The following is a 25,591-nucleotide window of genomic DNA, read 5'->3' as shown; positions in this document are numbered from 1 at the left end:
ACAAATGTAAATCTTTAGAGCCTACAAGTCCACTCAGTCCTACTTCTTGTTCAGCCAATCACTCAAACAACAAGTTTATCTCCCATAAATGTAAACAATGGTGCCTGCTTTTTGTTTACGTCACCTGAAAATGAGAACAGGCATTCACATGGCACTGTTGTAGCCAATATTAAGGTATTTATGTGCCAGATATGCTAAACACCTTTCTCTGGAATGGTGGTTGAAGCGTACCTGTCATCAGCATGGATGAATGTTCTGTTTGATAACAATCCAAAGCAGTGTGGTCCGATGCATGTTCATTTTCATAATCTGACTCAGATGCCACCAGCAGAAGGGTGATTCTTTTTTGGTGGTTTGGGTTCTGTAGTTTCTGCATTGGAATGTTGTTTTCAGAAGTCTTGAGAACACATTCCACATCTTGTCCCTCAGATTTTGGAAGGCACTTCAGCTTCTTAAGAACTGGGTCAAGTGCTGTAGCTATCTTTAGAAATCTGATTGGTACCTTTTTGTGTTTTGTATAATCAGCTGTAAAAGTGTTCTTAAAATGAACATGTGCTGGGTCATCGGAGACTCTTAGAACATGAAACATATGGCAGAATGTGGATAAAACAGAACAGGAGACACTGAACTCCTCAGGAGAATTCTCATTTAACTAACTTTTTAAAATTAGCATCTTCAGCACAAAGTATGTCCTCTGGAATGGTGGCCGAAGCATGAAGGGGCATACGAATCTTTAGCATATCTGGCACATAAATACCTTGCAATGCCGCTACAAAAGTGCCACACTCTCACTTTCTGGTGACATTGTGAATAAGAAGTAGGCAGCAATATCTCCCATCAATGTAAACAAACATGTTTGTCTTAGTGATTAGCTGAAGTAGGAGGACTGAGTGGACTTGTAGGCTCTGAAGCCTTGCATTGTTTTGTTTGAGTGCAGTTATGTAACAAAAAAATAATCTACATTTGTAAGCTGTGCTTTCACAATAAAGAGATTGCACTACAGTACTTGGAGAATTGAAAAATACTCATTGTTTTTACAGTACATGTATTTTATAAAAATATAAAGTGAGCACTGTACACTTTCTATTCTGTGTAGTAATAGAAATCAACATATTTACTCCTGGGAGAATTCTGTGCCAAAAATTTAATTCTGCATATTTCGCAGACCACCACAACATAATGACTCCAGTTTCAATTTTAGTAATTTATTTCAAAATACCTGTCAAGAAGAATATTAACAATACAGACAACAGCAAAAAAGATTCCCCTGGGAGTAGACAATTAAAGAAACCCCTATGACAACCTGGTTCCAGTTGGAGGTGTTGGGGAAGGGGGCTGTGTTGAGGCCCCCAGAGTCCAGGTACCCATACTCTGCTCCCCACAGAACCGAGCTGCAGGGCACCCCCTGGCCCATACACCAGCACCCCCAAAGCCTTTATTCCACCCCTCCCGCAACCCCCAACTTCTTTATTGTCCTGCCAGGGGGCATGGCCCTGCCCTTCCTCACCCTTTGCTAGAGCTGGGTCTCCCAGTCCCTCTCCCATCCCCAGGAGAATGAGGATCAATCAGAGCATGCAGCCTCCAGCCCCACCAGGCTAGGTGCTCCCTCACTGTGAGCTGGGCTCTGCAGAGGCCAGTGGCCTGTGGTGGCAGCCAGCAATTCTGCGGGGGAAAACAGGGAATTCTGCAAAATTCTGCATTGTGTAGTGGTGCCGAAGTCCCCTAGGAGTAATATATTTGAAAAAAATTGAGAAAAACATCCAAAAAAATTATTTAATAAATTTCAATTGATGTTCTATTATTGTTAGAAGTGTGATTAAAACAGCAATTAGAGTTAATTGCATGCGGTAAATGCAATTGACAGCCCTAAAATATATGAAGTAAATGGTTATCTTTGGAATAACTATTAGAGAAGAATCCAGTGTCTACATTATCAGTCCACCAATGCAAACTACCAAACAGCCTTTGTAACTAGAAACTTGATCTTCCATTGGGTTGTATTCTGCCACCACCCCCTGGTAATATCACTTTTTCTGATGCTGTACAGCTGTAGAAAGATGGCAACTGTTTCCAGACAGACTTTTAGCTAACAGGGGAGCATGGTATATAGCTGGACGATCTGGCTTCTGATAGTCTAAGCAGTTTATCCAGATGCTAGCAGATGGTTAGATAACAGCCTGAAGAGATGAACTAAAACATACATCTGTTTATTAGGATAGTTGATGAGAAAGCAATCAGCATGTTGCAGTTTTACAATTGCTTAAAAATGTTTAAAAAGCTTCACAAGAAGCATTACTGTAGGTAGCAGAAAAGCAATAGCACTGTGCCCTTATGAATTTACTTTCAGTCATCCCCTCCACAGATCCTCAGTAGTGTGGTCTCGTAGTCCCCAGAGGTATCAGACTGTGCAGAGGAAAAAAATTAAAAAAAAAAAAAGTGACATTAGTGAGGATAACCTTATGCTTCGTTTGCCATTTCGAAAAGTTTTTCCCCCCACACCCCGCCCCCCCTTTTTGGGCCAACACAACATGTTAAGAGGATACAAGATACTCGATCCTCCTCCTGAAATTAATAACTCAATTCTCGTTTTCCTGACTGGCAGAAGATTTAATCCGTCATTATTGCAGTAAAATACTGAACCAGCGTTGATAAAGATTTTACAAAATTACGAACATACATCAGACTTGCTGCTAGTTTTACCTTTCCCCATTTAAAAAACTTTAAATTGCTGAAGAGAATGTTCAGTACCTGTTTTAGTTTTTTACTTAGCATTTCAGATTTACACTGAACTTCCTAGTAGAAAAAAGGCTCCCACTTAATGCACATCTATGGTGAAAATAGACAAGTCCAGGGCCACAGTAACTACCGTAATAGCCTGTGCTACATTTACAACCACCACCACTTTGATAGCTTTCTGGACCTATGGAAGTTCACTCTGAAATGCTTTACCAGGCTGTACTCCTCCATCAGGGAGGTTGTAATTTGAAATCACTGGGTTTGTGCTTTTAAATCCCTTAGGTGCGTAAATACAGATTTCAGGCTACTATTTGGAAATTTTGGCCCATGTGTATAAAAAGATGACAGTAACTGTTTTGAAAGTCAACTGTGCATTAACAAACAATTTTGTTTTGAAGTGACAGACCTTATGCTAAAGTCTTCATTAGCCCCCTGTACTACAAACACCCTTGCACATGCTTAACTCTGAGTGTAAGCAGTCCCACTGCCGTCAATGGGACTATTTGTGTCTGAAGAGACAGTGAAGTGTTCACAGGATTAGGGCCTCAATTTTCAGTAGTTGCCTGCCTCTAGCAGCTTTATAAGAAGTCATAAGAGCCTTCCAGCAGTATTAACAAAAAACTAAACACCCTCCCCCACTACAATTTAAAATGTATAATGAACTAAATTATAATCTACATTTGCAATAGCACACACTTTTAAAGTTGCTTTTACAATGCCTCAACCTGGTTTAAATCAATGGGCAGGTTTTTAGTTCTAAAAATCAATCCATTTAAATTAATGACTTAATTGGCCCACTCAGTACTAAACCAGTACTCAAAGACAGGCGGAAAGTAGCTGAGTGAAAATTGTTTCACCACAAACAAAACCCAACACCTTCAAACCCCAGTGCCTAAAGTCAAGTACCACAAATCCACATTTAGTCTCTTAAAGGTGTGATTTCACTTTCCAGTATCACCAGGAGCTACAGGGGTTGGTAATTCTGAAAGTCAGGCAATTCTCACTTTTGAACCTAAATGCAGATTTAGAAGCTTGTCTGTAGACAGCAGGTCGGAAAATGTTGACCACAGGAAGTTGTATAAGTTGAACTAATTGCTGTAAAAGGCTGTGCGAGTATCAATTTCAGTTTAAGCCAGGTTTATTTTGGTTTAGTTCAAACAGATGCCTAATCATTTTAAGTCACTCAAGCCAAAAAAAGAGTGTTCAGAAAAGGGGTTTTCATGAATTCAACTAAATATGTTAGAATGACACCGTTAGTTAAGGCAGTCCAACTCTCTCATGAAGACAAGAATCTAAAACTATGGAGGAGTATTCTGCAGTAGAGTGCAGGTAATACATACATACAATTTTTCAAAATGTTTGGATGCCTGAGTACAGTAGCATTATTATATTACAAGACAAGATTCTTTGAAGGCTGGATTAATATTTAAATGGTATGAAAGATATGTTGTTCCCCTACAAGCTTGGCTACTCTTGGCACGTGTGTTCTACAGACATTAGCAATGTTATTCCATACATTTCTATTTGTTTCTCAATATCTGAATTAAGTTATAAACAAGTTGATAGTTTGAAAGACTCTGGCTCATACAGTGAGTTAATCACTGATCAGTACCAGCTGATTGGTCAAAAATGGAACCCCATGTAGGTTTACAGAACTCATGCTTTGCCTGAGCTAAGAAAAGCAGACAGGTTTAGCACACACTTGAGTTAAGACCAACCTAAATGCTACCATTTTTCCCAGTGCAGATGTAGGATAATGTAGACTACAAATTTCCACCAGAATCAAGCAACAAGGCCCTACCCTGTATCTACACTAGGAATGAAAAGATCAGGCTTGGCTAGCTCTTTTCCTAATCAAGAAAGCCTCAGGCACCCACTGATTATGTATGGAACTCGACGTTTTATCCTAAAGAAGAATAAAAAACCTCTGGATTAACACATGATTATGGTGCAGTTAGTTGTGATGATCAGCACTGTGTAATTCAGAGCTACGTTATGGAACAGGGCTCATCACATCAGTTCCACTTCTAGTGACACAACATTGTTCATCAATTTATGAAAGAGGCTGACAGAAAAGATCACTCAAGACTGTTTTGTTTATTTTTTTAAAAGCACATTCTGATTAATCTCCCAACCTCAGACATTTTTGAGCAGATGAGATAATGTTGGCAGCTACACGCTGGACTTAAAAGCATTGAGCTGAGAGAGGATATCGGAGTCACACTTCTGGGAGGGGAAAAACCACTCCAGCTTCCATTAAAGTTGAATTAATAAGTCATTGAAAAGAGAAGGAAATTACAGCCAGTCAGTGTTGGAGGAACAGAACTTTAAGAACTGAACCACTGTGTTCAATCTTATTTAAAAAAGAAAAAAAAATGAATAACTCTAAACAAAGTCACTTTAAGCACTTGGCATCACCTCCGACTGTCAACTATCCTGTTAAATCAGCTAATAATGGTCCTGATCTGCTTCTGAGACTATGAAAATTAGCTGCCATACCACAAAACTAGTATTAGGGTATAATGCTTCCTTGGTGCAATTCAGCTGTGGGAAGAGTCACTGCAAGAGGCAGTACAACATCAGGAAAGAGAGTCCTGAACCTGCCCTTTAGCAAATTTTCAATTCAGCTTTAAAACAGATGATTAAATGATTCTCTTCATGTTAATGTCTTCTTACTAAAGCTAGGCCTTTCTGAACATTCTGGGTATCAGACAGCATGGTGCAGTTCTGCCATTATAATATATTATAGAGCACCTAGGAGCACTCAGTCCCCCTCCCTTGGCATCCTGCAGAGCAGTCACTGGTTACTTCATCTTCTCCATCTATACCTGTTCACTTCATCCTCATGTGGAGTCAACGAGCTAAGCCAATGGTTCACGAATCTCTAAACATGTATTACTCAGTGTCGGACAGATCTTAGCTTGCCCACTGCGGGCTCAATATGACCAAAATGAAGTCTTCCCCCCACCTGAAATTTTCTACTTTCCATCCCATTCCCTTGGGAATTACACCATCTTCCTCCTAACCACCTTGGACTCCACCTCTCCACATAGCTGGATCAAGTCTTGCCTCTTCCTGCACAATGTACCAAACATCTGGCACAATAGCCAACATTGTCTATTTCCTAATCATCTCCTGTCTCCAGATACCTGCTCTGACCTACTCAATGGCCATTTTACTTCATTTTGTCCAGAACAGAGGCTAAAAAGCTACACCACTCTCCTCTTCAAACTCCTCTAACACCTCATTGCTTACTCCCACTTAACACATCTGGCACTTCCAAATAAAGCTTTTACACATACCTTGACTAGAGAAAAAATATTGAAAAAAGTTCTAGTACATGAGCTGCCACATTTGTTATATAGCTTTGTTCCAATATGCAAAAATAGTTAATTACAATAATTCTTACTTTTATAGCAGAGTACAAGGAGCAGCCATAATGCTTCTTATATTCAGCTCGAATATCCAACAGGTCAATTTCTGATCTGGAAACCATGATTCTATTAAGAGTGAACTCATCAGTTCCAGCACCCTGATAAAACAGAAAAGAGCCATCTAGTACAATACACCATATAAAGGCATTATTCAAATTAGGCTAAAATCAGCAGCTACATTTAGAAATAGTATTCTCCTCCCCACTTAGCCTGACTCCAAGAATTATCTTTAGACCCATGTTTATATTTACACTCACTCTTAAACTTGACATTCTCTTAAAGATATACAAAAGTTCAACAATGGGTATGGAAGCAGAAAACCTACCTTCAAAGATTGGTGCAGCCTTTCAGCAAAGAATGCAGGAGTGTTATTCACACACTGAACTATTAAAAGAAAGGTTAAGGGTTAGAACAGGCCACCTAAACTACAACAGTACCACCATGCAACTCTTTGACTTACAAGCCCTCACTATGAATGGATAGGACAGGGATGACCAGATTTTCAAAGCTAGGTACAGTAACTCCTCACTTAAAGTCCTCCCGGTTAATGTTGTTAGGTTGCTGATCAATTAGAGAACATGCTTGTTTAAAGTTGCACAATGTTCCCTTATGGTGCTTGGCAGCCTCCTGCTTTGTCCACTGCTTGCAGAAAGAGCAGCCTGTTGCAGCTAGCTGATGGGGACTTGGGAGGCTTCCAGTCCACCCTCATCAGCTCCCCGCTCCCTTAAGTTCCTTGTGTGCAAGCTGCCCAGCAGGCTATCAATTGCCAGGCAGTTCAGCTGTCTCTCCCCTCTCTGCCACACGCTGCTCCTGCCCCTTGTCTTGGAGCTGCTCCCAGGAGCCTCCTGCTTGCTGGGCGGAGGGTGGTGGGGGGAGGAGAGAAGAAGAGGAGAGCTAAGAGGAGAGTCTCCCCTCCCCCTGCTCAGCCCTTCTCCACAGAGCAGGGCAGGACACAACAGGGCTCAGGATGGAGGGAGCTGTCTGACATGCTGTCTCCCCTCCCTCCATTTGTCCTGCTTTGTAGAGTGTGAGGCAACATTAAACAATGTGTTAACCCTTGAGGGGTCAGCCAAGTGCTAGTTCATCGTTTAGCAATAAGACATTCCCTGGGAAATAGCCACCCTCTGACTTCACCACGTCAACCAATCAATGCTGTGTACAGTATTAAATGGTTTAAAACTTCTAGTGAGAGCGTGTGTGTAAATATAGGAGACAGACTTGTCTGGTGAAAAAAAATATCCCTGGAACCAAACACCCCTTCCACCTCTCAATTTACATTAATTCTTACAGGGAAGTTGGATTCGCTTAACATCATTTCACTTAAAGTCACATTTTTCAGGAACATAACTACAATGTTAAGAGAGGAGTTCCTGTAAATGCAATTGTATGCAATTAGCCTTGTACCTGTTAATGCCTGACATGTATGCCCAAGTCAGGTATATATACACATGCACCTGGCCAATTCTGCATTCACTTTATAATTCTCTTCCTGCTGTTGCCCCAGGCTGGTCAACTACATGCATTTTAGACACTCACTCCTATGACAGATGCACCCACTTATATGAAGTGTAAATCTGGCTAGAGATATTTAGTTAAAGCATTTCTACTGTTAAGAACAAGACTTTATAGAACCCTCAGGCCTGCCCTGAAAAATAAGATACCATAGTGCTATAGAAATGGTTCAGCATTATGGGTGGCTGAAGTCTGGTGACCCATAAAATTAGTCATTAGTGTCACTATTAAAAAGATCGCCAAGTACGATTGAGGGTTTTTTGGCACTTGCAGAGTCAAATATAAAATGACGACGGGCATGCCTGGTGCATAGGACTTGGCACAAAGCAGTCAGTCCTCGTGCAGGATCAGGGCTGCTAGATGCTACCACTGTACTAACTATAAACACCAACATAGTGCAACATGCTACAGAACTAACAAGCTCTTTTCTTTTCATAAACCCAAGTCAGTGTTACAATGCTTAAAGCAGTGATATTGCTTATCACTAAAAGGCAAAGATTAAAGTCATGGTAAATCAAAGCATTCAGACTATAGTTTTTCCTATCCTACTTAAAAAAAAAAAAAAAGGCACAGCTTGTTTTCAGCCATACCCCTCTGCCCCAAGAATCTTACCAATGGCTAAGAGTAAATCCTCAAAATGCCCTGACATTTCGCCCTGTATACTTTCTTCAAGGGTCTTCTTGCTGATGTTCCTGTATTCATCAAATGCTAAAAAAAAAATCATACGTAATAAGTATATCAAACTATCACAAGGAAGTTACACAATATTCTCATGTGTCAGGCTCTATTTGGGGTCTGATCCAAACCTTAGTGAAATTAACAGAAGTCTTTCCACTATCTTCAATATTGTTTGGAACACTTGATGAACACATACCGTACGATAAGAGCAACAGTATCCATCATTCTAAGCCAATCAAGGTGTGCACACGTGCACACACACGTAGAAATGTTGTTAAACAAACAACCTTCAAGTGCCATCACTTTAATATTCACCACTTTCTCTCTCTCAAGGCTGTTGGCCTTCGTTCTTTAATGCGGCATATCAGACCCTGCTTCAGTTAGCCTATTTACCTAATTGTCTTGCTTTAACAAATCACAAAAACAAGACATATATATTGAGTGGGTGGAGACAAATTTTATCCACGAAGGCTTTCATGATCCCAGGTTTTTTAAACGAATAAAGAGGGTGTCTCATGCAGCACATTCCATCAGCCATAAGGCAAAGATGCATTGAGTGATTCATGAAAATAGCAAACAATTACTTCCTTAGAGTCCTCAAGTCTGCATGACATTTATACATGCTGACAATTACATTTCAAGCATGCTGTGCAATCCACACAGTCTTTGGAGACAGGGATAAGTAAAGAGACTTGCTGCCTGGGTTTAAGATCAAACTTTTCATCTCTTCTCCTGCAAAAGTGGGAATGACAATACCTTAGAGTAAAACTGCACAGGGAGAGCCCACTTCAAAATCTACATACACATTGATATGTGGCACACTCAACATGAACACTTGCATCTTAGACCTATTGTTTCAGTTTGCAGCCTTCCACATGTGAACAGATACAGTACTGTATCTTCACAACCACAAGAGCTGGAAACTCAGGTTTTTATTCTGCAAACTTTTAGAAAAAGCTGACAGACCCAGGGAAGTGATGGTGGAACAGTAACAGTGAGTGGCACCTCAATCCAAATTACACATACAGATGCTTGGCTATAGAAAACAATTAAGAAATAGCACAAAATGGTCAAAAAAAGTGATTTCATACTTAATTTTAGTTGAGCTATGCTCCTGAGGCACAGAATTTCAGTGAACTTATCTTCGTCTGTACCCCACTTCTTCTCCCCAGCGTTATAGAGAACCTGTTACAAGGAAAGGAAGGACATCACTGTGGCCGCTACACTAGACTTCTCAAAAGGAAGAATGTTGAGCTGTGCCACTGCAGACTAGTTTCTGCATTTGGAATAAATTTTCTGAGGACAGGATTCTGAACCTGGGCCATGCAACGAACTCTCTCTCAGGAGTAGTCATAAAAAGCATTAAGGGATTCATGTTTATCAAAATGAGGAGATTTTTCCATGAATACGACAGCATGGAAATATTTGCTTTATGAAAGATGCAATGTATCACAAAGTGAATGTTGAGTTAATTCCAACACAAGTCAGGACTTTGGAAACATGTCTTATTCAGGAATAGGGGTTCCTTGGAGCTTCCCCAGCCATCCATTCCACTCAAGGGCATCAGTGGCTATGGTTTCTTCTTCAGACAGAGGCTTCACTATAGTGGCCAAACTGGGGATGCTGTTTTATAGATACCATCAGCATCACTCACATCAGCCCCAGGCAGGTTTTGAGCAAGTCTGAGCTGCACTCGTAGTTTGCGTTGGCCCAAGATTGCTGGGCCCATAATCTGCACCTCACGTGGGGACAACAAGGAGAAGGGCAATCCAAAGTTTTACACTGTTAATGGGAAGTCTGAATGAAATGAAGCTCTCTCCACAGGCCATTTAAAAAAAAATGAAATTCAAAGAAACCCATGTTTGTGTTAGCTCTCACCACAGATAAAATGGCAATACTTACCCTTCAAAGGTTACTACAGCAGTTTAACAATACATAGTTGGAAACTGGGTACTCTAGACCAGATTATATATAAAAAACTAATGCCAGTTATAGGAAGAAGATAAGGGGAAAAAGCCACATGTCCTAATCTGATGGTCTCCTTGCCTACTCCATTTCAACTTTGGGGTGTTCAAAGCTCTGACTTTCTTGGGTATGATCCATCCCTGGAAGAGGCTGATTAGCAGCTAATTCTGTATTGCAATAGGGAACACTTTATATCTCCATGCCAAGTACAGCTTGGTTCAGCCATTGGTTTGCTTTGCTGTACCTGTGCATCCTTCTTTGCAAGATGTTCATCCACTTTTACATTTTCATCTCTTCTGCCCTGAAATAAGGAGGAATGAACTTTAAAGCCCATAAAGGTGCAGCATTTGAAAGTCTCCAATACAGTCACCCACCCAAAAATCATTATTGTAGATTGTGAAAAAGTAGCTCTTGCCAGCATCTTTTTACACCCAAAATTTGTCTGAAAGAGTCATTAGTAGCATTGTGTGGGGAAGGCGGAGGACGAGCATTTGGGGCCTCCACATGTGGTCTAAGGCTAAAGCCACCACTCCTGCTATTTCTCCTCTTTACTCACCCCCATCCCAAAACAAGCCTGGAGTGGTGACTCCCCCTCATTATGATCAACAATGCTGGTGTCCAATAGGAGTGCGATAAATGAGGAAAGATGCATCTTATGGGAATAGGACAGAGCCTGAACCATCAAACATTGGATTCAGTACTCCTGAAGGAAGCACGCAACAGCAAAGGCCATAGCCAAGCCACGGCATGAATCGTGCATTGGCTTCAACATGCAACTCCTCAATCCTGATCTGTAACACCCCAATTGCTACAGTACTAAGAGTCCAAGAAGAGGATGCCAGTTATGGTTACTTGTGATAAAACTATGGTGCTGTAACTGGTATAAACGACAAGGATAAGATGAGACCAAATCTATCTCAACTGACAAGTCCAGATAGGGACTTGATCTCTAGAGGGGAAATATCAGCACTCTAACTTACCATGCCACTCGCTTACCTTAAGTTTAAATAAGCAAAGCTAGGCACACCCAGAAGTACTGTACCAGTTGTCAGAGGATTCGCTATGACTGATATCTACAATTTCAAGATCTAAATATCAATTCTGTACAGTAATGATGCTGACTGTAAGATGACGGAACTTACATCTGCCAGAGTTAATAGGGCTTTTCTGAAGTCACCAGAGGTGTCAGAACTGAGGTCATCCCCAAGACTCTTCTTATATACTAAAAGAAAAACAATCAAATTTAGTTGAATTCTGTAATTTAAAAAAAATATCAAAAAGGTAAGATTAGCAAAGGCATCTGGATGCCTAGGGAAGATCACTGACCACTAACTGATCTGTTGTAGCCTTCTCATCCTAGCCTACCCAGCAACAAACTCTGACGTATCAATGTTATGATACTAGGCAAGATCCATCAGTCCACTGACATAGTTTAGCCCCACAATCCAGCCTCTTCTCCTTAGTAGTCATATGCATGGTCATATCTAGGATTGAAGAATGCAGGCCATACCTACAGAATAGATTACTGTATCCTGGAAAGCAGTGACTTTGAAAAAGCTTTAGGGGTCATAATGGACAAGTAACTCAACCTGAGCCTCCAGTGTGATGCTGTGGCAACAAGGGTACAAATTCTTAGATGTATAAAGGAGGAAATAGTGAGTTGGAAAGGGATCTTCCCCCACCCCCGTAATCTACAGCACTGGTGAGGCCAATACTGAAATAGCACATCCAGTTCTCATGTCCACATTTTAAAAAAAGGACATTGAAACATTGGAGACGGTGCAGAGAAAAGCCTTAAAAAGTGACTTGAGGGCTGAACACAAATGCTGCACACTGTGGGAGACTTAGAGAGCCATCTGTTTAGTTTATCAACACGAAGACAGGGGATTTGATCGGAGTGTAAAAGCACCTTTATGGGAGGAAACCACCACACTCTAATCTAGTGGACAAAGGCATAACAAGAACCAATGGCTGGAAATTATAGCCAGACAAATTCAAATTAGATCTAAAGACCAGTTTCTAACAGGGAGGGTTTTTAACCATTAGAACAAACTACTAAGGGAAGTGGTGGATTTCCCTCATCTCTTACTGTACTGTCTTGATCTGAAGACATCAACTCCTCATTTAGTGTTGTAATTACATTTCTGAAAAATGCTACTTTAAGCAAAAAATGATGTTAAGCAAATCCAATTTCCCCATAAGAATTAATGTAAATGGGGGGGAGGGTAGGTTCAATGGAAATTTTATCTGCCACACACAGTAAGTTTTCAAACAAATTTAATACTATACACAGCTATGATTGTGAAGTTTGGCTGATGTGGTGGAGTCAGAGGGTGGAAAAGGGAGGGGAGTGGTCACATGCGGTCAGCCTCCAACCCAAACCCCGCTTTGCCTCCTGCATTTATAATGGTGTTAAATATATTAAAAGGTGTTTAAGTGGGTCACACTCAGGCTCGCTATATGAGAGGGGTCACCAGTACAGAAGTTTGAGAACCACTGCTTTAGAATCTGGGAAGGCAGTGGAGAATGCCACTCTGGTTGGTGGACTCAGCTTGTAGATGGAGCGAGGGATTGTGAGGCAGATTGGATCAAGATTTGTGATGACTGGTGTCAGAAGAGGACAATCTGCTGCTTGGATTCAGAGCCTTGCTAGTGCATGGGTGTGCGCTGTGGACAGGACTGTTACTCACATTGGACTGACCAGTCAAAGAACTCATCAGAACTTGCTCTGTAAAGAGCAAGAGTGCCATTGATATACCCTCATCACTGTAGTATGCAAGAGTCTCGGACCTTTGTGGATTTAATCCTTGCAACACCTCAGGGAGGAGGGAAGTTTTATCTCCATCTTGGACAGGGACAAGTTGCACACTTTCTTTGACCTTGACCTAAATTAAGCTTCTGAAGTAGGAAATGAACCCAGCTCTCACGTACACCATACTTCTGCCTCCACAGGCTTTTCTGTGCCAGATAAACCACCAGTGACATTTTCATTAAAGGGAACTTTTTTTTGCTTTTCATTTGTTTTATCTCCTGCCTTCAGTTTGCAAAGCTTCCTGTGGAAGATTATATAATGCATTACAGAAGGCAACTCAAACTGCTCCTTATATGGTACTTTAACTAGCCTACCACACAAGAAACTATAAATCTCCTGGGTATAAATCCAAACAAAGCTGTACCCCACATTAGGCGTATCTATTCCAAGCATATGCACCCACAGTTCACTCTTCTAATGTTCAAATCAACCTCACCTGCTATACTGCTAAGCAATTACTCTCCTGGGAAAGGAGCAGAACTGCCAGTTATCACGGGAAAAAAGCAATAAAAATCTCACCGTTTCCTGTAACTATGTACACACGCAGCCATGAAAACCACACGTTTGGTACCTGAACGTTTAAAATGAAAGTTACTGCAGTGCTGTTGGATAATGTTTCGGCTTGAAATGGACAGTATTTTTTAAATAGCATGACAATGAACTGCTCAGAGAAGGTGTATGGCAAATACATATTGAAAAATATTTACTTAGAAACTTCAGTCTATTCTAGAATTAGCACCTATGAGACCATTAGGTTACTGGATGCTATGCATGCCAAAGAAACATCTTTTCCATGGAATCACACTGGCTATGCTATGAGCTGGGGGGGGGGGGCGAGTCCCAATTTGTGTGCACATACATGTTAGCTCAATGAGAACTAGTGGGAGTAGAAGTAGTAGTGTTGCTGCAGTGGCACGGGTTCACCTACCTTGAGTACACACTTGTGAGGCTGAGGGAGATTTATACTTTGCCTTACTGCTGCCCATACTACGGCAGCGACACTGCTATTTCTGCTCACACTAGTGTTCACCAAGCTAGCCTGGCTACCTGCATGCAAGATGGTAATCACACCTCTCGCTCATAACGTAGATGTAGCCATAGTGCAATGCTCCGTAGTCTGTTCTGTGCATCTTTCCAAACCACTGAAAATAATGAACCTGATTTTCTGGTATCCACTAGGTACAACTGGAGTGGCAGCCTCAAAGGTGCTGTTTGAAGCTCCCATATCATAGAGCTGGTTCTATGCCAATCCTGGTGTAGAAAATACCAGCCTGAGATATGCTCCAAGTTACTTTGGATGGCACTATCCCAAAGACGCAAGTAGGGTAAATTGGAGTAAACAGGAGTACCCTGGCCACACGCCCTCAATATTCCTATGCTGCAGGAGGGGGTGACACAGGAGCCAACTATGCTAGTCTTCACTATTGGGACACAGGAGTAATCTTCACCTGAGTAGAGCCAGTGGCTTTACTGGCCCATTTGTGCCATCATAGTGCAAATGGGCCAGAATGCAGTGGAGCATCTGACCCAAAAAAGTTCTCAGAAACCAGCGTCTTCACCCACAGCATCTTAAACTTTATATTAGGTACGTACAGACACATGCTGTTAGGTAAATACACAATCCAGAAGTGCATCACTTGTTAAAAGAATTCTCCACAACTCATATGCCAAGTTTGTTTGCAAAGAGTTTGCATGGCTGAGGCATTTGCCCCTGAAAGCAGAGCTTACAATGAAAAAAAAAGTGACAAATCTTAAAGTTATTCCTATTAGTTGCTGTTTGTACTGTGCACTTTACAGTAATTACATGCACAACTCTAACGGGAAAGAGCCTAATATGCAAGATATAAAGGAGCACATTACCACATTCCAAATCCCTTACTGGCCAAGCCATGCATCTGAAACTGGAATTTGGCTGCAAGGGTAAAATGTTGCCTTCAGATGCTTGCACATGGCTCCAGTTTCAACAGGAGCAGCCTGCACACTGCGTATTTAAAGAAAATTTGTTCCCAAATATGGAATTCTGTCCTGTAGGTACTGGAGTGGTACTACATGCTGAATCACCTCATGGGAGTACATGTGTCTGCTAACAGCATACTACACGGAATCTTTTGTAAAAACTGCAATTATTGCAAAATACTTTTTATCTGAAGCTGGACTTTCCAAATGCAAAATTACCTACTTGAAATGATCTATGAAAAGTGACTATCGAGCACAGGATAGGATGCAACCAGGTAATGGTATTAATAATACATATGTTAGAGAAAGCATTACCTGTATAGTATGCCTGGGATACCTCTTTCATTTGCTTACTGGTCCTGGAGGCTAGGATTTCTATCAGTGCCTTTTCATTAGTTCCACTACCCTTAAAAACAAAAAAACCACAGTTTATTACAAGGAAAAAAATATGCAGTTTTTAATAGAGGTTGTTTGGGGATTAGTTTCAAGTGACCTTAAGCAAGAATTATAAACATCACACATTGCAAATAAAAACCAACCAGGTAACACCCAAAATACTACGATTTCATATATTGAAATTCAGACAATTCACATTAGCAAGAAAATAAAGTTTGTGAAAAGATTCAATTACTGAAAAGGTATTTGCGCCTATCAAGAGATGGCTTGTTAGCTTTACAGTTTCTCAGATCTGCAGATAAGGGAATGAGCCAGTGATGAGAGACCAGGTTCTGCCAGAATCCACACGTGGCTCTGAGAAGGTAGGTCGCTCCTACATGTCAATACATTTGACGTTCTAATCTCAGGACTCTTGAGCACAGGGCAGACATGACAAATTAAGTGATGTTTTAGTGTCCTGAAACAGAACTAGGCAGCATAACACTAAACTCAGATCCTTACTTATGACAAAGCCAGGATTTGAACACAGTTCCCGGCAATGAATAGCTAATAAATTGTGGCATGGTTTTCCCTGCCACCTTATAACTGAAGCATCACAAAAATGTCCAAGCCCACCAATACGCTATCTGAAAAATGGACTAATTTTTCATTACCCTGATATTTTGCATCACACTAAGGAGTAGAGATAGATGAACAATTTCACCTTTTTTTTAACAAAATTCCATTTTGACCAAAAAAATTTCAGTTCTGGTCACTGTCATTGTTTTTAATGATTTCTTTTAAAATTTGAAAAAAGTAATTTCACATGTGTGGAACCCTCATCTCCCCTCCCACCCCCTCCCCACCCAAAAAAAAAAAAGTTTTAGTATTTTTCCTCTTCCCTACTGAAACTAAAACTTTTAATTTGGGAAAAAATGTAAAAAAAATTTTGCTGAAAATTTCCCATTTCCTTTGAGCATTTTTACAATACATTTACCTTCTTTCAAACTGGCTCTAAATCAAAAAGCAGAATTTGCTTGCAGACTTACTTTCATGGATTTCTTAAGCTGTTTAGCATCGAACACAGCTGGTGGTGTTACAAGTGCAACCATAACACGCTCCAGATTGCCCGAGAGATCACTCTTCAAGTCATCTTTCAGGTCCTAAACAAACAGGGAAGACCCAGGGTGATTAGCTTGCACATATCACATTATTTCCAGATGAAATGGCAGTTTAGGGAGTTTAGTTGTTGCTACTGGAATAATTCTACCCTGCTTCTCCTCAATCACTTCGACTTTCAGAAGCGTTTCGCTCATGGCTGTGTCGCTTTTTGAGGTTTCCTTCCCAAGAAGCTACTATTATTTAGAAAGTTAATTCCACTCTTTGAGTAGGCCCCATTCAAAATCAAGGCCAAATTAAGGTCAGCCCACTGTATGTCTTAAAAAAAAAAAAAAGTCACAGAAATGTAGATACTGATTCTCAAGAGAAAGTGGAGAAGGCAGAGAATCAGATTCATTTGTTGGTTCAGTAAAAGGTAACTGCGGATGCTGGAAAAGGGGCCTTTTAACTCCCAGCCTTATCTCATTTGTCATATTCCCAAAAATAAATGGCAAGAGTTACTTTATTTACAGTGCCTAGTCCACACTGCAACAGTAGCATTGGTTTGGTTCTCTGTTTAGCACATGCTTCATGGTGCACTGAAAAGAGTTTGTATAGTTAGTTTTTCTTCTTAAAGCATTCCTTCTTTGCTCTCAGAGCTGGCTATAGAGTTACTTAGATGCATTAATTTCTCATATCCTGTCTCAATCAAGATCGGATAACGTTTGTGCATATACAGATTATTTTTGCATAATAAAGAAGCTACAGGATAACATTTTTACTGTCAGCTATCCTCCCCAAGCTGTACCTTTCCTGAAGCTGCCCTGTACTCCTTAGCAATCAGCTGCCGCTGAGCATTTGATCTCTCAGCAAGGATGTCGATGAGTGTTTTCTCATCCGTCCCTGAAAGAAAATAATTTTACTCAGGATTGTTGAACTCCCAGTTTTACGCAATCCAACAAATCTCCTAATGCACTGAAACTAAAATGAGTTATTCAAACTAGTTTTAATTCACTGGGATACAAAGCATATTATTCACTTTTGTACTTCAGTAAGAAGGCATTTTAGTTGTCCTGGCTGATTTGTCAAATTGTTCTCAAGCTATCTCCATCATGAACACTTGCTGAAAGCAAACAGAAAATGAGAATGGCAAAGATACCTTCAAATGGAGATGAGACTTAGACAGATATTCTCAGTGTCACAGGGTTGTAGTAGTACCCCCTTGTCAAAAATGTGACATTGCCCAATCATCATAGTTACTGATTGCATGGAGGTATTACACCTTGAATACTGTGTGCAGCTCTGGCCACCCCTTCTCAAAAAAAGATTTAAGAATTGGAAAAGGTACAGAGAAGGGCAGCAAAAAAATGATTAAGGGTATGAACAGCTTCTGTATGAGGAGAGAGATTAAAGAGACTGGGACTTCTCATGTGGGAAAAGATGACTAAGAGGGGATGATAGATGTCTACAGGGCCACCCAGAGGATTCAGGGGGCCTGGGGTCTTTGGTGGCAGTGGGGGGCGCTCACCCAATGAAATTAATATTCAGCATGTTTAAAACAACCAGAATGAAATATTTCAGTCAACCTGTGGAACTCATTGCCAGGGGATACTGTGAAGGCTAACAGTATAACAGGGTTCAAAAAAGAATTAAGTTCATGGAGGATAGGTCCATCAATGACTACTAGCTAAGACGGTCAGGGATGCAATCCCATGATCTGGGCGTCCCTAGCCTCTGAATGCCAGAGGCTGGGAGTGGATGACAGAGGATGTATCTCTGGATGATCACCTGTTCTGTTTGTTCCCTCTCAAGCACCTGGCATTGGCCACTGTCATAAGATAAGATACTGGGCTAGACAAACCATTGGTCTGACCCAGCAAGGCCGTTTTATGGCACCCAGAATTCCAACATTTTTGTGCTAAGCCCGATAAATAGAATACCATATCTTTGTTTCTGTAACGATATAGGAGTGAACTTAGATGCACATTTACCAATTCCTTTGATTGCCTTCCGAACAGTTTCGGCATCCTTGGAAGCATTAAATCCTGTGTAATCACGAATGGTTCCTCTGGTTCCAACCTAGAGATCAAAACATTTTGAGATCTAACAACAACAAAAACCCCCAGAGAGTTTTAGGTTCGAAGTTTGACAAACTGTTTCCATCTGCTTCATATTTTTACCAGGGCAACAATAAACTAGTGTTTAAAATTTAATTGAGCTCAGGGCTGAGAGTGTAGATTTCCCACATTTTAATCACAGCTCAGATATCAACTCACTGGCCTTATGCAACCTTGCCTCAGTTTCCCCCTCCCAATCCATAAAATGATGAGATAGCTCCATAGGTCCCTAGTTCAAAAAGCATAACAAGCTGCAGCAGCTCAGAGAGTCCAGATGCTGTAGCTGGGGACTGTAACATCTCATATCCTCTGGGGATATGATAATACATACTCACCAGTGGATTACAGGTGCACAATGATTTATTCAGTCATGTTGACATTTGTTTTTTCAAACGTGTTTCTGTAGCAAAACATTCATTTTTGGGATATTCAACAGGAAGGTTGGTGCCGATATATCCCTTGTTCACAGACTTTTCGAAGTATTCAGTCTTGATTAGGGATGAGGAGATGTGTGACCCTTCCCCCCCCTTTTTTTAAATTAGAGAAAGTGTCATGCCAGGATAATCCTTTTTGTATTAAATTGAAGGAAAATTCTAGCTCTGGCATGGACACGGGAATGGCAAATGCACAGGCTTGAAATTCTAAATATTAAAATAGCTTTCAGTGAGGCCTCTGAAATTTATATTCTAGTCATACCCAAACAAAAATAATCTGATTACAGCAATGCAAGTTACCTTAATCTCAAGCATAACGGCACTGCTTTTCCTGTAAACACCAATGTGCCAGAGGGAAGATTTTTAAAGCAAGCAAAATTAGGTCTGGGTGGTAATAGGGAAAGTAATTGGATATGCACAGTGTTGCTGAATACAATTTATGGTTAAACAAATCTAATTTACAGTGGACACCAGCTACATTTAAAAAAACGACTTTTGATCAAAGATCTTCTACATTGTTAGAGAAAGGTACAAACACTGCTTTATATAAATATTATCCTCTTTCCCCACTACCACCCAAGCTGTGCAGGATATTAGCAGCAAACATCTGCTAATATCCTGAAGTAAAAGGGTTATTGACTCATTGGTGGGTTAGTGGTTCACACAAAAATGACCTAAATTCAACTGCTGGGGGATAAAAGGGAAAGCGTGTTTGATACTTTCATCTCAGCTGGGACAGCCAAAATTTTTCAAAGTGGAACCTGATTTTGGATGTGTCAATTTCATGGGTTTTTTTTGTTTTTTGACAGGGACCAACTTGAACCACCCTAGGCTTGATCTTCAGAAGTGATGAGCAACCGCACCTCCAGCTGAACTCTATGAGAGCTGCATGTAGTTCATCAAATGATATTTAGGCCCTTGGTGTATCAAACTTGGCACCCCAAAAATGGCACCACTGATCAGTGGCAACGTTCAAAGATTTCTTTGCACGTGTACACATCACACCACAGTATGGTGAGCAGTCACTCCTCAAGAGAAGTCCAGGATGGAAACAGATGGGGTTGCACAGGTGGATTCACTTGAGTCCAGACAGATGTTGAAAAAACTTCATACCCCCCTGCCCTTCTCATACTCTCACTCAATGCCTTAGCACAAACCTTTATATTAAAATAATTCAGTTAATAGTTTGGTTTAAGCCTCAACTCTGACCTGCTTTAAAGTTACTGAAACCTGGTACAAAGGACTCTAAGATCATTAACATGCATAAAGTTAGAGTCACTGGCCACAGAAAGATTAAAACCACGTATCGCACAGACAGACGACACTCAGCTTCTTTTGCAGCAGCAGTTATAGTTATTTCCAAGGCTACACAGACAGTGTCACAGCTCTGGGAAACTGCACCTGTGTTTCCTGCCCCCCCATCATGGTCCAGCACAGACACCTGCTTGAGGCTCCGAAGCTCCTGGCTCATCAGCCCTCACCTTTCTCGGTGAGACACTTGTGTCTCTTCCTCCTGATCAGGGTTTTTGGAGGCAAGGAATTGTGCAGCCTGCCCTGTGTTCTCTAACACAGACGGCCTACATAGGCCTGCAGCTGTGCTTTACAGCCACTGATGACAATGCAAACAGCCTAACTGCCCACAGTTCAAGTTACCACACAGCCTTTTCTCTGCAAACAGATTTATTCTTAAGGCAAAAGCATTACAGAGAACCAATGAAAACAAGTGCTCTGGTAGATGATCACTCCTTCAAACTGAAACAAATTCATAACTGCCTTAGCTCTGAACAAGCAGACTTATTCATAAGCTAACCTTTCCTTTATACACTTGGGTTCTTTGATCTTCAGAGACCCCATATCAGTCAGATGGAGTCTCTTCTCAGGGACAGAATCAGAAGGTGGGACTTTGCATTCATCCCCCCACAGTATTTCCTCAGAAACTCACAACTTTGTCCCAAGAGTTCCTTCTTGTCTGGCACATTTTCAGAAGACTATTTCAAACACTCATAACACTTCCCAGAGTTTACACTGGGCATATCTCCCTCCTAGAGAGGTTACACATTCTCACAATACACCTCTATCCCAACATAACAAGACCCGATAACACAAATTTGGATATAACGCGGTAAAGCAGCACTCCAGGGGGGCGGGGCTTCATGCTCCAGCAGATCAAAGCAAGTTCAATATAACGCAGTTTCACCTATAACGCAGTAAGAATTTTTGGCTCCTATAGATAGCATTATATCAGAGTAGAGGTGTACATTAACTTGCTTTGGAATCCACTGGATTTTAAATGCAATTTAAACTTAAATCAATAAGATCTCACAAAGATCTGTCACAGACCTCTCATGTCAATTACAAGGAGGTAAATGAAAAGTGCTACACTGTCTATTTTAAGTACCATTAGTAACAAACCAAAATGTATTTACTAACTGAATGTTACAAACTCCATGAAAAAGTTTTCAAGCTTTCAGTTGGGCATTGGAAATGACAAGTAAAAATCCCACAAGATGCCGCTCCGTGAAGTTTTCACTCTGTTTTTACAGTGTCTGTTGTTATGTATGGAGACAGTTTTACTCCCCTTCAAATCATCTCCTCTCCCTAGATTGACACTGACCTGATTTCCCCCCCCACACACTAATACAGGCTCCACTGAGTTGTATGAACAATTTGACTTTAATTTCCTGAGGTGTTTAACATTGTTTTCATAGACACTTGATTGTCTTTACTAACTGAATGGAATAAAACGATCACCCTGTATTAGGAAACTTTGCAAGCTGAACACTTTTGAAGTTTGCTTTTTTTTTCGCCCCAAGTAGTAACACATTTTGGGGGGTTATGATTAACCAAGTGCTGCTACACTTAAAGGATTGCTATATAGAATTAAAACACTTTGTCTAACATTAGTTTAGATACAGATCTGAAGGTGAAACTTCCTCAGGTTTAAGTGTTATAGCAGTAAGCTTCCCCATGTAGGCTGTTTGGCAAGTCCTGGAGTATTGTTTAATACCAGGATATGTCGCAACATTATTGCACAACTACAGCCTTCTCCACACTTTGTTCCCACAAAAGCTGATAGCACTCCTTGGTGAACACATAACAAGCAAGTTATTTCCCAAGTACTAATGTACATCTTGTGAATTATTGCCTGCTGACAAGAATACTGTCCACTGTGGCTACCTTAATGAAATACATAAACAGAAAAGATGTACTTTGAAACAGCAGTGGTAAGATTTTGTAGTTCTAAATATTCAGTCTCAGACTGACACAGAATAACCTCTAGGTCCCAATATGACACTTCTCATTGTTTTATAGCTCAATATGGGATATCTGAACATGATTTTCCTTCCTATAATGTCTAATAAGGCAGCACACAGAACTCCACTGGTTAACATTTAACTGTAGAGCCCCAGAGTGATTATTAATTAGTATTAACAAGATTGAAGTTCACATTAATTACTCAGATCACTTTTTATTAGAAGCAACAACAAGTAGGGTAATTTACTATTTACTTAGCACCCAAACATTTAGGATACGCAACGAGAAATGTATTACTCTTACAGCTCTGGAAACCCAAATCTTCTCTTTAGCCACAGATGATGCAAAACAATGGCAGGAGCAGTGCCAGCTTCCTGGCACTGCTACAACACTGTTCCTTAACCCTGTTCCGGACCCAAAAGGGCACTCGGTTGGAGACAGAGCTCAGCCTCCATGCCCACTCTATCCTGGGGGGGTGTCTCTGCTGAGATTGTCAAGCATTGTGCATTTCCACTGGTAAGTAGCCTGACATTAGGCACATCTTTTAAGTAACTAAACCTGGTAAATGACAGCATTATCTGATCAATGTTTGCAGAAAAGGGCAGCAAAATACTGTCTGATAGGGGGCTTTGGTAACCTAGTCCATGAAACACTTCTTTGATTAAAGTTTTAAAGAACTTGAGATTTCTCAAGTGCTTGTACCTAAACAACTTGTCCTTCTTCAAGGGAAGAGCAGACTGGTTCCAGGGATAGAGGCTTGGCACTGTCACTTGGCTGACCTGACCGCTAAAGAGTGGGTAACGTTTTAAAGCAGAGGAACCTCAGACAAAAGGTGAAAAGCTTCATTCTAACTTTGGGAAAAAAAAGTTGATTAACTCCTAGCAGAAGGAAACTAAGATGTTGCCCTCTCCAATTCCCTTTCTGTTCAGTCTTCCCCCTGCCCCACTCTAGCTATATGGGCGGTGGGGGAGGGGGAGGGGAATGGTGTACAGCAGAAGGTGTTTCAATAAAATTTAAATCCAAATATTAACTAGCAGTCAGTTTAAAAATAGAAAAATAAATCGCTAAGAAGTGACAGATTCAGCAGAGTTAAACTGAATGGGAGATAAAAGTAAGCATCCGAAACCTATTGTAGACAGTAGGCACAAAGGGCCAAATTCTCTCATGTATGCTCACTACAGTCAATGAATTTGGCCCAACATGTACACACACTGATACACTAAGCAGGGAAACAGATATTTGTCTGTCATCTCCATTTCTGCCAGCATATGTTTATGCTTTAAAGAAAGCATGGCCTTGTATATGAAGATGACAATGGACAGGGATTCAGAAGGTCTGTTTTTAATTTCCATCTGCCACAAACTTCCTGTGATGACTTGGACAACTCACTTAGCTGCTCTGTGCTTCAACTCCCTATATTATAAAAATGGCAATACCAACAGTCTCTGCCCCACTTTTTGACGCTCTCACAATTGGCATGGAAGCTGGCAACTTTCCTCACCAGCCAGACAATTTATCAGACACGCCCGGATTAGTCTTCAGCCCTTACCTCCAGGCTCCATTTGCTGTCCAAACAATCAAACTAAAAAAAAAAAAAAAAACAAACCACACACACCCCCCCCCCACCTCTTCCAGCAGGGGGCTCTCTACCCAGCCACAACTCCCAAGGCTTCCTACCTGGAGTTTCTTTCATTCACTCACTCATGCCCAATCGGGGTATGGGCCACCAACAACAGATCTCCAGAGTCCTCTATCCTGGGCCATTCGTTCTAACTGGTTCCAGGTATAGCCCATTTTTTTGCCATCAGCCTGAAGGTCACATCGCCAGGTGTTTCTTGGATGGCCTCTTTTCTGCTTGCCTTGGGGGTTCCACCGCAGTGCCTGTCTGGTGGTGTTACTTTCCTCCAGGGTCTATTGCAGGAGACTGTCCCATCCTGTAGTGCAGCTCCAGCTCCACACACACTTTATAGGCAACACTATCACCTTCCCAGCTGTATCTGATTACAGAACATAACTGAACTGGCTATTTAGATTGTAAGCTCTCTGTGGCTGGGACTTTGTACAGAGCCTAGCAGAACAGGCCCCTGGTCTCAGCTGCAGTCCATAGGCACTGTTGTAATGCAACTAATAAAATGAACTAGAAAAGATAATGGCCATCTGCTGAAAGATCACTAGATTAAGGATATTTCAGTTCCTCCCACTGAAGGGTTACTGTAACGCAGTGCTAGTGAACAATCTTGGGAAGAAACTGGCCAAGAACTGAAAAATGCACAGATCAGCTATATGAGACAGGAAATCCATAACCAGAATCCTATTTAATTTTCTTGGCTTGCTTGAATTCAAGTTATTTAAATGGGGAAACAGGGATATATCCTTGTGGGTGTGGAGGAAAAAAAAGCAAACTGGCTATGACCTCAGTCTTTCAGGAATGTTGACAGTTACATCATTTAAAAAATGTGCATTGTCCTGATTCTGAACTCTTATCTGTTCCACTGTTCTGGACATGTTTGGGCTCAAAGCATTGACAGAAAAACAGTAAGTATACACGGCTTGCACATTCCTAAGACTGTTCCCACTGACATTGTACAGTGCACCACTATACTGGCAGTGCAAACAGTTAGCAGAGACTTGGTCTTCGGTATATTTTTAGCACACAGCCACTTTATTCAGATAACCCTCTGCTTGTCCTGAGGAAGCGTAGCTGAATGCAAGCAGAAACTAACTCAAGGGAAGTAACCAAAAGGGTGTGATCTTGCATCCCATACCCAGGCAAAACTTCTTTTGGCTTCAATGGGACTTTTCCCTTGCATGCGGACTGCAGTGCTGAGCCAAGTTTCTCTTGCTCATCCCTTCTTCTCCCTCAAACAAACCAAAAGAAGAAAGCCATCTGCCTACAAGCAGATTAAGCACCCCAAAAAAATCAGATTTTGGCTAGGAACACTTACGATATGATAAAACCAGGGGGCAGGATTTTAAAAAGCATTTCAGTGAGTTAGGTGCAGAAGTCCCACTGCAGGTGAATGGGACTTCTGCGCCTAAGTCACTTAGGGTACGTCTTCAGTGCAATTAGGTGTGATTTCAGCATGTGTAGACATACCTGAGCTAGCTTAAATCTCTCACTAGTTCAGGTTCCAACAGAAGTGAAGCCATAGCTGTGCCAGCTGTTGCTCAAATACAAGCCTGCCAGAGATGTGACTAGCTCATGTTGCTACTGGTAGC

At 41.1% G+C, this 25,591-nt stretch overlaps 1 protein-coding gene across 1 annotated transcript in view; it reads right to left on the bottom strand.

Moving 5' to 3' along the window:
- Positions 1–2,191: 2,191 nt before the first annotated feature.
- The window catches only part of ANXA3 (annexin A3), a 32,010-nt gene continuing 8,610 nt past the window's right edge, over positions 2,192–25,591 (bottom strand). Inside the window, exons 3-13 of the mRNA XM_050945215.1 lie at positions 18,558–18,645; positions 17,375–17,469; positions 16,518–16,631; positions 15,409–15,499; positions 11,468–11,547; positions 10,570–10,626; positions 9,452–9,545; positions 8,295–8,390; positions 6,496–6,554; positions 6,146–6,268; positions 2,192–2,403 (exon numbers count right to left, since the gene is read on the bottom strand). Coding sequence (XP_050801172.1) covers positions 2,344–2,403; positions 6,146–6,268; positions 6,496–6,554; positions 8,295–8,390; positions 9,452–9,545; positions 10,570–10,626; positions 11,468–11,547; positions 15,409–15,499; positions 16,518–16,631; positions 17,375–17,469; positions 18,558–18,645 — 957 coding nt within the window. The 3' untranslated portion in view covers positions 2,192–2,343. The remainder of the gene's footprint in view (positions 2,404–6,145; positions 6,269–6,495; positions 6,555–8,294; positions 8,391–9,451; positions 9,546–10,569; positions 10,627–11,467; positions 11,548–15,408; positions 15,500–16,517; positions 16,632–17,374; positions 17,470–18,557; positions 18,646–25,591) is intronic.

This window comes from Gopherus flavomarginatus, chromosome 3 (genome assembly GCF_025201925.1).
Source record: "Gopherus flavomarginatus isolate rGopFla2 chromosome 3, rGopFla2.mat.asm, whole genome shotgun sequence".
Taxonomy (NCBI): Eukaryota; Metazoa; Chordata; order Testudines; family Testudinidae; genus Gopherus; species Gopherus flavomarginatus.
This window is presented reverse-complemented; position numbering and strand designations above follow the sequence as displayed.